The following is a 13467-nucleotide window of genomic DNA, read 5'->3' as shown; positions in this document are numbered from 1 at the left end:
AGAGAGAAAGTCATAGAGAGGGATAGATAGGGACAGATGACAGGAACGGAGAGAGACAAGAAGCATCAATCATTTGTTTTTTGTTGCGACACCTTAGTTGTTCATTGATTGTCTTCTCGTATGTGCCTTGACCGTGGGGCTACAGCAGACCAAGTAACCCCCTGCTTGAGTGAGCAACTTTGGGTCCAAGCTGGTGAGCTTTGCTCAAACCAGATGAGCCTATGCTCAAGCTGGTGACCTTGGCGTCTTGAACCTGGGTCCTCCGCATCCCAATCCAACGCTCTATCCACTGCACCACCACCTGGTCTGTCAAAGGGGTTTTCTTATCTCAGTGTGTTCTTGTAAGCCAGGAAAATCCCATATTCCTCTTCCCTTTCTCCACAGAAAGGAGGGGACAAAAAACCTGACTCTTCCTTCTAAAAAAAAATTTTTTTAAAAATTTTTTTTACAGAGACAGAGAGTGAGTCAGAGAGAGGGATAGACAGGGACAGACAGACAGGAGCGGAGAGAGATGAGAAGCATCAATCATTAGCTTTTCATTGCACGTTGCAACACCTTAGTTGTTCATTGATTGCTTTCTCATATGTGCCTTGACCACGGGCCTTCAGCAGACCGAGTAACCCCTTGCTGGAGCCAGTGACCTTGGGTTCAAGCTGGTGGGATTTTGCTCAAACCAGATGAACCCGTGCTCAAGCTGGTGACCTCGGGGTCTCAAACCTGGGTCCTCTGCATCCCAGTCCGACGCTCTATCCACTGCGCCACCGCCTGGTCAGGCAGCCTTCTAAAATACTAATATTATTTTTTTAAATTCTCTGGTACCTTACCACACTACAGTGAAGCATTGATGCTTCTCATCTCTCTCCCTTCCTGTCTGTCTGTCCCTATCTGTTCCTTTCTCTGTCTCTATCACACAAAAAAAATAAAATAAAAAATAAATAGCACCCCCCCCCTTTTTTAATTGAGAGAGCGAGAGACACAGAAAGGGAGAGAGATGAGAAGCATCAATTTATAGTTGAGGCATGTAAAGCCAGTATCCAGGGCCACCATCACAGCAGCCTGGCCCATGCAGGTTCGCATTGGATTCGGACAGTCGGTAAAGAAACAACGTAGCCAAAAACTGATGGGCCATCATTTTTAATCCTAGCTTGCACCCGGCGGGCAAGTAAAAACACACACTGGGCTCCAAAACCCACTCACATTCAGTGCTCACAAAGCTACTGACTTATCCGAGTTTCCTAGAATCAAAGGTTTCTAGCTCACCAGACTTATTCACCTCTGTTCCCCATCTCCTTCCTTCTGGCTTCTCACTCAACACTCCACCATCTTGGCTGCTTCTCCTGGCCTCTTCCATGTGGCCTTTCTCTGCTCTCTAATGCTAATCTCAGGAACCAAGAGAGCAAGCTCCTGTTCTGCCCCCATTTTTTTTTTTAAGAATTTATTTTTATTTATTCATTTTAGAGAGGAGGGAGGGAGAGGAAGAGAGAGAGAGAGAAAGGCGGGGGGAGCAGGAAGCATCAACTCCCATATATGCCTTGACCAGACAAGTGCAGGGTTTTGAACCGGCAACCTCATTGTTCCCAGGTCGACGCTTTATCCACTGCGCCACCAGAGGTCAGGCCTGCCCCCATTTTATAGTGTAGATTTATAACCTTTAATCCAATATACAAAATAGGGAAGTTTCTAATACAAAGTCACTTATCTGGGGCATGATGGGATTGTACCACCCCACGTCAAAATGGGTGGGAAAGGCTTAATCCTAAAACAAAGCCCCAGGCTACAAGGATCCTGCTTGCCCACAGCCCACAGAGACACACATTAATATCACCTGGGCAACGGCCTCTACGTGGGCAGCGTCATCTTTAACAAAGTGAGCATAATACATTTTATCTGCCCAACAAGGCACTTTAATTTTTTTTTAATTTATTTACTTTTTTAGATTTTTTATTTATTCATTTTTATTAGAGAGAGGGAGAGATAGAGAACAGGGGGAGGAGCAGGAAGCATCAACTCCCATATGTGCCTTGACCAGGCAAGCTCAGGGTTTTGAACCGGCGACCTCAGCATTTCCAGGTTGACGCTTTATCCATTGCACCACCACAGTTCAGGCCTAGTTGAGGCACTTTAATTGTTCATGTTGGAATCCATGGGAGTCCGAAAGACCAGAGTAACAGGCTTTATTGAAAGGAAGAAAAGAACCCTGCCGGGCACTTCTCCTGGGGAGAAGAGCACCGGTTACAGACTGAGGTAAAACTTTATAGGGTTGGGGATAACATCGAGAGCAAGGATGTGCTATGTTGGGCTTTTTGGAATACTCTTCATTGAGGTGATTGACCAGCTTCCTGGAGTTCCCTTGTCCCATGGGTGATTTTCTGGTAATTAAGGGTGGGGTCAGTCAGCCAAGCAGAACAGCAAAAGGGCAGTTTGGAATTCACGTATCTATCAGTTCATTGATTGCTTCTCATATGCCTTGTTAAGGATGGGGTCTCCAGCTGAGCCAATGACCCCTTGCTCAAGCCAGCGACCTTGGGCTTCAGGCAAGTGAGCTTTGGGCTCAAGCCAGTGACCTTGGGGGTTTTGAGCCTGGAACCTTAGCATCCCAGTTTTGCACTGTATGCACTCCACCACCACCAATCATAAATTTCCCTTTCTTAGGGAAATGATGGGATTACACCTTTTTTTTTTTTAAAGCAAGAGAGAGATAGGGACAATGAGAGAGACAGACAGGAAGGGAGAGAGATGAGAAGCATCAATTTGTAGTTGCAGCACTTAGTTGTTCATTGATTGCTTTCTTATACATGCCTGGGCAGGGGGCTCCAGCTGAGCCAGTGACCCATTGCTCAAGCCAGAAACCATGGGGTTATACCAATGATCCCATATTTAAGCCAGCGACCCTGTGCTCAAGCTGGAGACCTTGGGGGTTGACGTGGTAGCCACTGCACCACCACCTGGTTAAATGGGATTACTTTTTTTTTTTTACAGAGAGAGAGGGATAGACAGGGACAGACAGACAGAAATGGAGAGAGATGAGAAGCATCAATCATCAGTTTTTCCTTGCCACACCTTAATTGTTCATTAATTGCTTTCTCATATGTGCCTTAACCGCAGGCCTTCAGCAGACCGAGTAACCCCTTGCTCGAGCCAGTGACCTTGGGTCCAAGCTGGTGAGCTTTGCTCAAACCAGATGAGCCTGCGCTCAAGCTGGTGACCTTGGGATCTCAAACCTGGGTCCTCCACATCCCAGTCCGACTCTCAATCAACTGCGCCACCGCCTGGTCAGGCGGAATTACATATTTTGACAGCTCAGTATCATTTATGAAATTTCTGTAAGTCTTTGTTGAAAAATTGTGTTTGCTTTGTGTTTAATTGGCTAGGGAAGAGGCAGTTGCTTTCTTCCATTGTCCTAGTTGAGGTGAGGTTGAAGTTCATAAAGTTATAATTGGTTCTTTCCTCAGGCTTACAACTTCTGCACCAAAGAAGGTAGCACCTCCCTTTCGAACAGTAGCTGAGTGGGGTTCACAGAATTTGGCCTTCTGTTTCAGTAACCATCTCTAAAACCTTCTAAATGGGGTGGTGCGTTTTGGACATGCTGGGATTGTGGTATTAAAATACTCTCCACCTGACCAGTAGTAGCACAGTGGATAGAGCATTGATTTGGCATGCTGAAATCCCAGGTTTGAAACCCCGAGATCACTGGCTTGAGTGCAGGCTTACCAGCCAGAGCGCTGAGTCGCTGGTTTGAGAATGGGATCATCAACATAATCCCACCTGAAGCCCAAGGTCGCTGGCTTGAGCCCAAGGTCACTGGCTTGAGCAAGGTGGTCACTGGCTGGGCTGGGGCCCCCTTGTCAAGGCACATACAAGAAGCAATCAATAAACAACTAAAAAAACCACAGCTACAAGCTGATGCTTCTCATTTCTCTCCATTCCTGTCTGTCTGTCTGTGTCTCTGTCTCTTAATAACAACAAAAAAAAATTTAAGCCAGCCACCTTTGGGTTCAAGCCAGTGACTATAAGATAATGTCAATGATCCCACACTCAACCCAGAGACCCTGCACTCAAGCTGGATGAGCGCAGGTTAACACTTTAAACAATGCACCACCACTGGTCAGGCAAATTCTTCATTTAAAAAAAAAAAAAAAAAAATCAGGCCCTGGCTACGTAGCTCAGTTGCTTAGAATATCATCCCACTATGCCAAGGTTTCCAGTTGGATCCCGTCAGGACACGTGCAAGAATCAACTAATGAATGGAAAAAAGTGGACTAATTCTATGTTTCTCTCTCTCTCTCTCTCTTTTCCTCTGTCTCTAAAATCAATCAATCAATAAAAAAATCTTCTTAAATCAGGGCTTCTTGGGGAAATAGCTGATTTTCAGTCTGGAGCAAAAAAAAAATGCAAAATGTAAGCCTGGGATATTTTTTCATCCAGATAGTGAGGAAACTCTCAAAGACTACTAAGTGGGTAACATTGAAAGGAATGAAGAATCAACCTTTCTTTCTAACATGAAACAATTTGAGAATCAGTAAGAGTGATAAAGGTATTGGATTGAAACATACAAAAATATGTTTAATTTTGAGTTTATAATGATACTAAAAAATTGATTAGTGTTGGAGGTTGTTAGAGAATGAGCTTATTATTTTGAAAACTAATTCATAAAGGAAAAGAAGTTAGAATATATCCTGTCTCCTATGTGAGCTGTACTACTGGGTAACAAGATAGTAGATTTCTATTGATAAAAATACAGGGTGGTACAAAAGTAGGTTTACAGTTGTTCATGTGGAAAATAATACAATAATAAATAATAGTACAGGAGTAAACTTCCATGTATTCACAACTATTTACAACTGTAAAACTTTTGGCCCACCCTATATTTCAACTAATAATGAATGAAAAAGGCATGACAGAATTGAAATAATCACCATTGTGGGAGGTCACATTCTAGAATGGTGAAGTAAATCCTGGCTTGTGGTTGCACAGTGGATAGAGTGTTGACCTGGAATGCTGAGGTCATCAGTTCAAAACCCTTGGCTTGCCTGGTTGAGGCAAACAAGAAGCAATCAATGAATAACTAAAGTGAAGTAACTCTGAGTTTATACTTCTCGTTCACCTCCCTTTTCTTTCTTCTCCCTCTATAAAATCAATAAATAAAATCTTTAAGAAAAAAAGAAAAAAATTTCTTAAAAAATGGTGAAGTTAGGACCTTGGGATATATGTATGGATGAAACTATAGTGGAGGAGTTGATAATTGTTAGCTCTGAGTGGTTGGTTTATAAAAGTTCATTATACCCTTCTGTCAACATTTTTATGTTTGTTTTGGTGAGAACTTTATTATGATGTAATTCACATTAATAAGTGCATTAATCAGTGTTTATCAATTAATTAACTATTTCAAAGACAAAAGGCAGAAGCCTGACCTGTGGTGGTGCAGTGGATTAAGCATCAACCTGGATTGCTGAATTGGAGTCACTGGTTTGAAACCCTGGGCTTGCCCAGTCAAGGCACATACGAAAAACAACTACTACGAGTTAATGTTTCCCGCTCCTTCCCCTGTCTTTCTCTCTTTCTTCTCTCTAAAATTAATAAATAAAATCTTTTAAAGGCAGAAGTTGTTTCTTTTTCTGGAAAAAGTGGAACAAAATTTGTGTCATAATCACCTTCCTCAAGCTCAACACATGGAGATTTCTCAATTGAATATAATTCAGTTTCTTCCAAGTTTTCCTTTTCACTATTATCTAAAGTAAAAATAGTTACAGACATAGATGGATTTTTTAAAAAAAATTTATTTATTGATTTTAGCAAGAGAGGAAGGGAGAGAAACAGACAGGAACATCGATCTGTTCCTTTATGTACCCTGACCAAGAATCTAACTGGCATTCTCGGTACTCCAGGACAATGCTCTAACCAACTGAACTATCTGGCCAGGGCAAACATAGATGGTTTTTAATAATTAATGAGTGGAGTACAATTTATGTAAAACTAATTGTTTCCACAAATATCATCTAATGTTGTTAACCCTTCTAAGATACATGTTATAAAAATAGACATTTATTAAAGATAGAATGGGAAAGGGGTTATAACTATCACTTAAAATGAAAATATTTTGCTGCCCCATAGATTTTAGCTGTCTTGTCTTTCTATACTCCAGTAACTATGAGGTGGTTTAAGCTGTACTTTATGTCAGGCAATAGCTCAGCAATATTAGTTTGTTTTAAGAGGAAAATATGCTTGATAGTATTTTTTCAGGTTGAAACGAGATAATTATGAAGCATGGTGTCTTTACGCGCAGGGGCCATGCTAATCTTCTCTGTATCATTCCAATTTTAGTATATGTGCTGCCAAAGCAAGCACGAAGCATGGTATCTTTATTGCTGCCGAACCATTGCTCTCATTGGTGGGCTCTTCTTTTCCTGGTTCTCCCCTTGAGCAGATAATTCAGTTATTCATTTGTTCTTTGGGTTTTTAGTATTCTTTGATTATTTTCTCCTAACTCACTCCCTGTCCTGTTTCTATTTATTCTTCAAGCCCAGGCACAATTTTTCCGCAAGCCTTTTCCTAATAATCCCTTCCCTAATGTCTTTTTTGTGCTTATTTTAGCAATTGGGGAAAATCAGGTCACTTTGCTATTTGAGTGAGCCTTCAGTTAGCTAAAGATTATATATTTCAAATGTCACCAGTTGTAAATGTCAAAAGAATTTATTGATCCCAAAAATGAAGCCTTGTTATTTTGGGCATAGATGGAACAATGTTCCCTCCCCTCTGCTCCCCCCAAATACTGTGATTAATGCAAAGTACCTAACTCTACTAATATTTTTTTCCTCTCTTTTTAGGACCATGGCTGCTGTTCCTCAAAATAATCTGCAGGAGCAGCTGGAGCGTCATTCGGCCAGAACACTTAATAATAAATTAAGTCTTTCAAAACCAAAATCTTCGTAAGTTTTTTGGTGGTTTTGTCATATAAGCACTAAGATACAGTATCATACAAATGAAATATCTGCTCTTCTAACCCTTTCATTGTATAGATGAGGAAATGGAGCTGTGAGATCAGTGATTTTCCCACTTTGTAAATTAATGGTAGAGCATGTGTTAACAGCACTAGGTAATAAATTGTTCTGTGCTTTTGCACAGTTCCTGGCACATAACACTTGGCTCAGTAAATATTTGTTGAATGAATGAATAATGAATCTTTTTGTAAATTTGAGCAAATAGATATTTTTAATATAACTTTACATTATTTCCAAAAACAATTTATAAGGAGACTATAACTTTCTGGTTCTGTTCTTTTCTCCAAGCTATATTCAAAACTTTAAATGATAGCTAATAATAATTTTTATTCCTTATTATACACTTATACCAGGTTTTAGACACACTTCTGGGTACTTGACTTTAAAGTCACCATTGCCTTTTATGTCACTAAGTCCAGAGATTTCCAGGACTCTTACTTCTCCAGATCTCAGTATATGAGCAGTTTTTAACATTCTTCTTTGTAAACTTTTATTTTTCTATTTAAAAGTTTTTTTAAAATTTATTTTAGAGAGTGGGGGCAGAGATAGGAAGAGTGACAGGAACAAATATGTTGCTGTATGTGCCCTGGCCAGGGATCGAACCAGCAACTTCTGTACTTTGGGACGATGCTCTAACCAACTGAGCTATCTGGTCAGGGCCCCATAATTTTTTTTTATCAGAGTAGTAACAAGTAGACACATTTGAGTCTTCTCTTTTTCACTTATGCCAGTGGTAGTCAACCTGGTCCCTATGCCCACTAGTGGGCGTTCCAGCTTTCATGGTGGGCGGTAGCGGAGCAACCAAAGTATAAGTAAAAAGATAGATTTAACTATTGTAAGTTGTTTTATAAATATAAATAAAAAGATAGATTTAACTATAGTAAGTTTTATAAAGATTTATTCTGCCAAACTTAGCAAAAATCCGACATAAAGTACTTGGTAAGTAATTATTATATGCTTTAACTTGCTGTAACTCTGCTTTATAAATTTTATATAAGTAAAGTTACTTCCCTACTTTATAAATCACCATTATTGTGGAACCGGTGGGCGGTTAGAAAATTTCACTACTAACAGATACAAAAGTGGGCGGTAGGTATAAAAAGGTTGACTACCCCTGACTTATGCCATCACCTTTCTCTGGAGATGCTATTAATTAAGTACTACCAGCCTGAGAAATAAAGTGAGAATGGCCTGGATACTCTCAAAATTGAACAATTAGCCCTTGAATAGAAAGGATCAGAGCCTACACAGTACAACCTAAGTTACTTGTAAATTTTAAAATTGGTGGGGGGGGGGGGGGATAGAGTATTTGCTCATTTGTGATACAATGAAGTTAAGTTATATAAATTAGTAACAAATTTAGAGTTTTGTGTAGTTGGCAGGTTTGTTAAAATTTATCTAATTCAGATTTTCAATATTTCCAGCGGTTTCACTTTTAAAAAGAAAGTATCTTCAGCCAACAATGTATCTATCACAAGTGTGTCAGTAGCAAAAACACCTGTGTTAAGTGATAGAGATGTTAATGTTACTGAGGACTTTTCCTTCAGTGAAACTTTACCCCACACTAAAAATCAGCGAACACAGATCAATGACTTTAAAAATGCTGCCACAGGACAGCAAACCAAGAGAGTTGGTTCAAAACCATCGTCGGATTTGGTGCAGATTCCGCAGGAAGTTTTCCATGCTACCCAGAGCACACCGATTGCAAAGGGATCCCGTGATGCTATTTTCAAGAAATTAGAATTTAGTTCTTCATCAGATTCTGTTATTACCATCAATGATAATGACTGGGATGATATGGATGACTTTGATACTTCTGGAAATTCAAAAGCATTTGTTACGCCACTCAAAAATCCCTTTGTAAGAGTAAGCACTGCCCAGAAATCAAAAAAGTCTAAGAGAAACTTTTTTAAAGCACCGCTTCATAAAGCAAGTACAGGAAAGGCTGATTTGACTTCTTCCTCCTCTGAATGTCAGCAAGTATGTTTAACTAAGGAACAGAAGACTGACTCCGAATGGTTAAGTAGCGATGTGATTTGTATTGATGACCCCTGTTCTGAAGAGCTTACAAATGAAGATGCTCAGGATAGTCTCTCTTTAAAAACTCATTTGGGAGAGAAAAGAGGTAAAAATTATTTTATTTGTATTTTAGTATACTGATTGTATTTGTTCATTCAAAGCTAGGCATTGGAAATATGATAGAGCTTTTGTCCTTAGACTCTTTGGAGGTGCTTGTTGAACAATCTGTTGGCCACATGCTCGAGGCTGGACATCTGATGAAATGAAAGATTTTCCTTTTCTAATACAGTTTTTATATTAACACCAAGGATAGCTGTGATTTTGGCATGTGAAGAAAATAAGGTCCAAAGTGGTTAAAATGGCCTACTGGCTGGAAAGTGGTAGAATTGGGAAGTGAACTAAACCTTTCTAGTATAATTCTGGTACAGCTTGCTGCCATCTAATATTGCTGTATAATATGATCTAATCATGCTGGTAAAGTATTATAAATTACGTTCAAACTTTTTGTTTACGTCTTATAGATGTCAAGAACTTAATAGCTAAGATTAGCCATATGTGGAAGTGCCTACCTTATGAAATAATTATAAATATGAGGATAAGTATTTTATTTATTTTTTGTTGATTTTAGAGAGAGAGAGAGGAAGGGAGAAAGAAACATCCATTTGTTATTCCACTTATTTATGCATTCATTGATTGCTTCTTGTATGTGCCCTGACTGGGGATCAAACCTGCAACCTGGGCTTACCAGGATGATGCTCTAACCAACTGAACTACCTGGCCAGGGCTTGAGACTAACAAGCGAATCCCATTTCTAAACACTCGAATCCCATTAAGGTTACTGTAGGGTGAGAGGGGACTGAAAAGTGATTGATAATAAACAGAACTATAGTCTAATCAAATCTGTTGGTTAGGAAGAGAAAATTTGGTAAAAGGTAAACTAAGAGCAATAACGGTGTTGTGTTTTTCTTTGTAGTTGAGAGAGACATTGAGCCTGGTAGGCTTAAATCACTAGGAAGTCCTTGCGGTAAAGTAGAAATGGCTTTCACACAATTAACAGTGTACAATGATCAGATTTATTCATTGCACTTTACCCTTATTTAAATATGAGTGAAAAATAGAAAAACAAAAGTTCTACTGTGAAGTATGGGTTTCATAATTTAACTGGAGACAATCATGAAAATCTTTAAGCAGATCTTTGGTCTCAATCCAGTATTCACTGGACTTAACTCTGGTTGACTCAATAATCATTTATGGAGAAACAAGCCAACGTTAAGGGAAAGGAGAGGACTCACAGAGTGGTGTTACTGTCTATGACTTGCCTGAAGCACTCACTTTTCCAGGCTCATACCCTGTTTTTTCTATCTTATTAATTATTTAAATAACCTATGTCATTAACTATTTACTTTAGATAATAGTGAAAAGGAAAAAAGCTTGGAAGAAACTGAATTACATTCATTTGAGAAATCTCCATGCGTTGAGTTTGCTGAAGATGATTACGATATAGATTTTGTTCCACCTTCTCCAGAAGAAGGAACGACTTCTGCCTCTTCTTCTTCTTTAAAATGCTTTAGGTAAAATAGCTAATTAATTAATTAATGAGTATTATTGTTTCTTTCTGGGATATCTGAAATAATTTAGTCAGGTGATGCCATTTCTGTATAATTTCATGCTATGCACAGCTTATTTTATATTTAAATGAAAGCTTAAAAAAAACCCTATTGATACATTTTATTTAATTGGTAGTATTCTAAAGCTATAAAGTTCCAGCTTTGGAATACTACCAAAATTGTAATTACAGGAGACCTCCAAACAATTTTACGTAGTTGATTTTAACATGAGGAATATATTCCTAAAAATACATTTCCAAACTCCTGGACCTGAAATGACACAAAGCTAACTCCATATTTGGAAAGTGACTTAGTGAGTGATATGGATACCTTCACTTTTTAATTCTACAAGATAAATTGGCTGTTGTATTTGACATTCACTGAATTTTAGTAAATTAGGAACATGATTGTGGTTAATGGGTAGTGTTATGGGGAAAAGTACATAGTCTGCACAGCTCATAAATAGCTTTAAATACTCATTAATAGTCATTGTTCCATCCTCACCCCAGTCTAAATCACAGTCCAGTTGTGTGGTGGAATACATACTATGCTATTAACCAATATTTTGATGAGAAATAGATCCCTGTAGTGTTTTACCTTAATTAGGGAAGGAAGGCAGGAAGGAGGTGCTTGTGTGCATAATAATCTAGTTTCTCTTGGTTTATGTTTTAACAGGTGTGTTGGGATGTTTGAAGGGGCAGGAAAGGTTGAAGCATGATTACCGTTTGATGACAAAACTAAAAAGTGTAGTGGCTGGCCTTCCCTCTCCTTTCCGATAGAAATTCAGACAGAATTGCACAAAGTAAAAAACTGAGCAGAAGTTCTTGTAGAATCTGGATTCTCAATCAGCATCATCATTTAGCAGGTGAAGCAGCTGAGGCCCAAGGAGGAGCAGGGGATGGCCCAGGATATGGAATTAATGGCAAATGAACTAAGATTCAGTGTAGTGCTATTTCCTGACTTTTTTATAGTTTAATTTTTTTTAGTGTGTATTGCACAAATAACACTGTAACCACTTTAACAGGATTCTTATAGTCTCAATGTTCTAACAAACCAAGCATTTTCTTTATCCATGTTTGATTTTGATTCTCTGCTACGTGTTTGATTTTTGCATTGCTGTAATGAGCATATAACCGTAATTTGTATTATTCTTTTCTCTTAGTATTATTTTTTTTATTTTTTACAGAGACAGAGAGAGGGATAGACAGGGATAGACAGACAGGAACGGAGAAAGATGAGAAGCATCAATCATTAGTTTTTCGTTGCGCATTGTGACACCTTAGTTTTTCATTGACTGCTTTCTCATATGTGCCTTGACCGCGGGCCTTCAGTAGACTGAGTAACCCCTTGCTCAAGCCAGCGACCTTGGGTCCAAGCTGGTGAGTTTTTTTCTCAAACCAGATGAACCCGCACTCAAGCTGGTGACCTCGGGGTCTCGAACCTGGGTCCTCGGCATCCCAGTCCGACGCTTTATCCACTGCGCCACCGCCTGGTCAGGTTCTCTTAGTATTATTTTTAAAACAATTTTTTTTAATTCAGTGAGAGAAGGGGAGGCAGAGACAGACTCCCACATACACCCTCAGGATCCACCCCAGCAAGACCACTAGGGGGTGAGGCTCTGCCCATCTGGGGCCTTGCTCTGTTGCTTAGTAACCAAGCTCTGAGCACCTGAGGCTGAGGCCATGGAGTCATCCTCAGTGCCTAGGGCCAACTTGCTCCAGTTGAGCCATGGTTGCAGGAGGGAAAGAGAGAGAGAGAGAGAGAGAGAGAAGAAAGAAGGGGAGGGATGGAGAAGCAGATGGGGGCTTCTCCTGTGTGCCCTGACCAGGAATCAAATCCAGGACTTTCCCATGCTGGGTGGATGCTGTACCACTGAGCCATCTAGCCAGGCCTAAAACATTTTCCCTATGCTATGTAGTCTTTATTTTTTATTTATTTAATTTTTTTTTTTTTACAGGGACAGAGAGAGAGCCAGATAGAGGGATAGATAGGGACAGACAGACAGGAACGGAGAGAGATGAGAAGCATCAAACATCAGTTTTTCGTTGTGACAGCTTAGTTGTTCATTGATTGCTTTCTCATATGTGCCATGACCGCAGGCATTCAGCAGACTGAGTAACTCCCCGCTCGAGTCAGTGACCTTGGGTCCATGCTAGTGAGCTCTTTGCTCAAGCCAGATGAGCCCGCACTCAAGCTGGCAACCCCGGGGTCTCGAACCTGGGTCCTTCCACATCCCAGTCCAACGCTCTATCCACTGCGCCACCTCCTGTTCAGGCTGTAGTCTTTATTTTTATTCCATTTTATGACTATATAATATATTGAGTTGTCATACCGTAATTAACTTTACCTCACTAGGTCTTCAGCACTTGGAAAATATTTTTTATTGTTCTTTTTTTTATTTTTAAAATTTTTCTGAAGTGATAAGGGGGTAGGCAGAGAGACAGACTCCTGCACACGCCTGACTGGGATCCACCAGGCATGCCCACTAGGGGGTGATGCTTGGCCCTCAGCCTAGATGGGCTGTTGCTGCATTGCGACCGAAGCCATTCTAGTGCCTGAGGCAGAGGCCATAGAGCCATCCTCAGCGCCTGGGCCAACTTTGCCCCAATGGAGTCTTGGTAGTGGGAGGGCAAGAGATAGATAGAGAGAAAGGAGAAGGAGAAGGGTGGAGAAGCAGATGGGTGCTTCTCCTGTGTGCCCTGGCTGGGAATTGAATTCAGGACTTCTACACGCTGGGCCAATGCTCTACCTCTGATCCAACTGGCCAGGGCGGAAAATGTTTTTTTTTTTCTAAGGTAGATTCTTTATATATTCTCCCTTGCAGCCTCATATATTATTTGTAT

The 13467-nt window shown here is 40.0% G+C and overlaps 1 protein-coding gene and 1 non-coding gene across 3 annotated transcripts in view; one reads left to right on the top strand and one right to left on the bottom strand.

The window, feature by feature from the left end:
- The window catches only part of BLM (BLM RecQ like helicase), a 117425-nt gene that overhangs the window by 15598 nt on the left and 88360 nt on the right, over window positions 1-13467 (top strand). For both annotated transcript variants that reach the window (XM_066355441.1, XM_066355443.1), the window contains exons 2-4: window positions 6825-6926; window positions 8423-9123; window positions 10426-10588. In XM_066355441.1, coding sequence (XP_066211538.1) covers window positions 6829-6926; window positions 8423-9123; window positions 10426-10588 — 962 coding nt within the window. In that variant the 5' untranslated portion in view covers window positions 6825-6828. The remainder of the gene's footprint in view (window positions 1-6824; window positions 6927-8422; window positions 9124-10425; window positions 10589-13467) is intronic.
- On the bottom strand, window positions 6243-6345 carry LOC136385123 (U6 spliceosomal RNA). Its single transcript, XR_010747733.1, has one exon. It is a non-coding gene; the product is annotated as a U6 spliceosomal RNA (small nuclear RNA).

This window comes from Saccopteryx leptura, chromosome 13 (assembly GCF_036850995.1).
Source record: "Saccopteryx leptura isolate mSacLep1 chromosome 13, mSacLep1_pri_phased_curated, whole genome shotgun sequence".
NCBI lineage: Eukaryota > Metazoa > Chordata > Mammalia > Chiroptera > Emballonuridae > Saccopteryx > Saccopteryx leptura.
The sequence above is the reverse complement of the archived record's forward strand: the minus strand, read 5'-3'. Positions and strand labels throughout refer to the sequence as shown.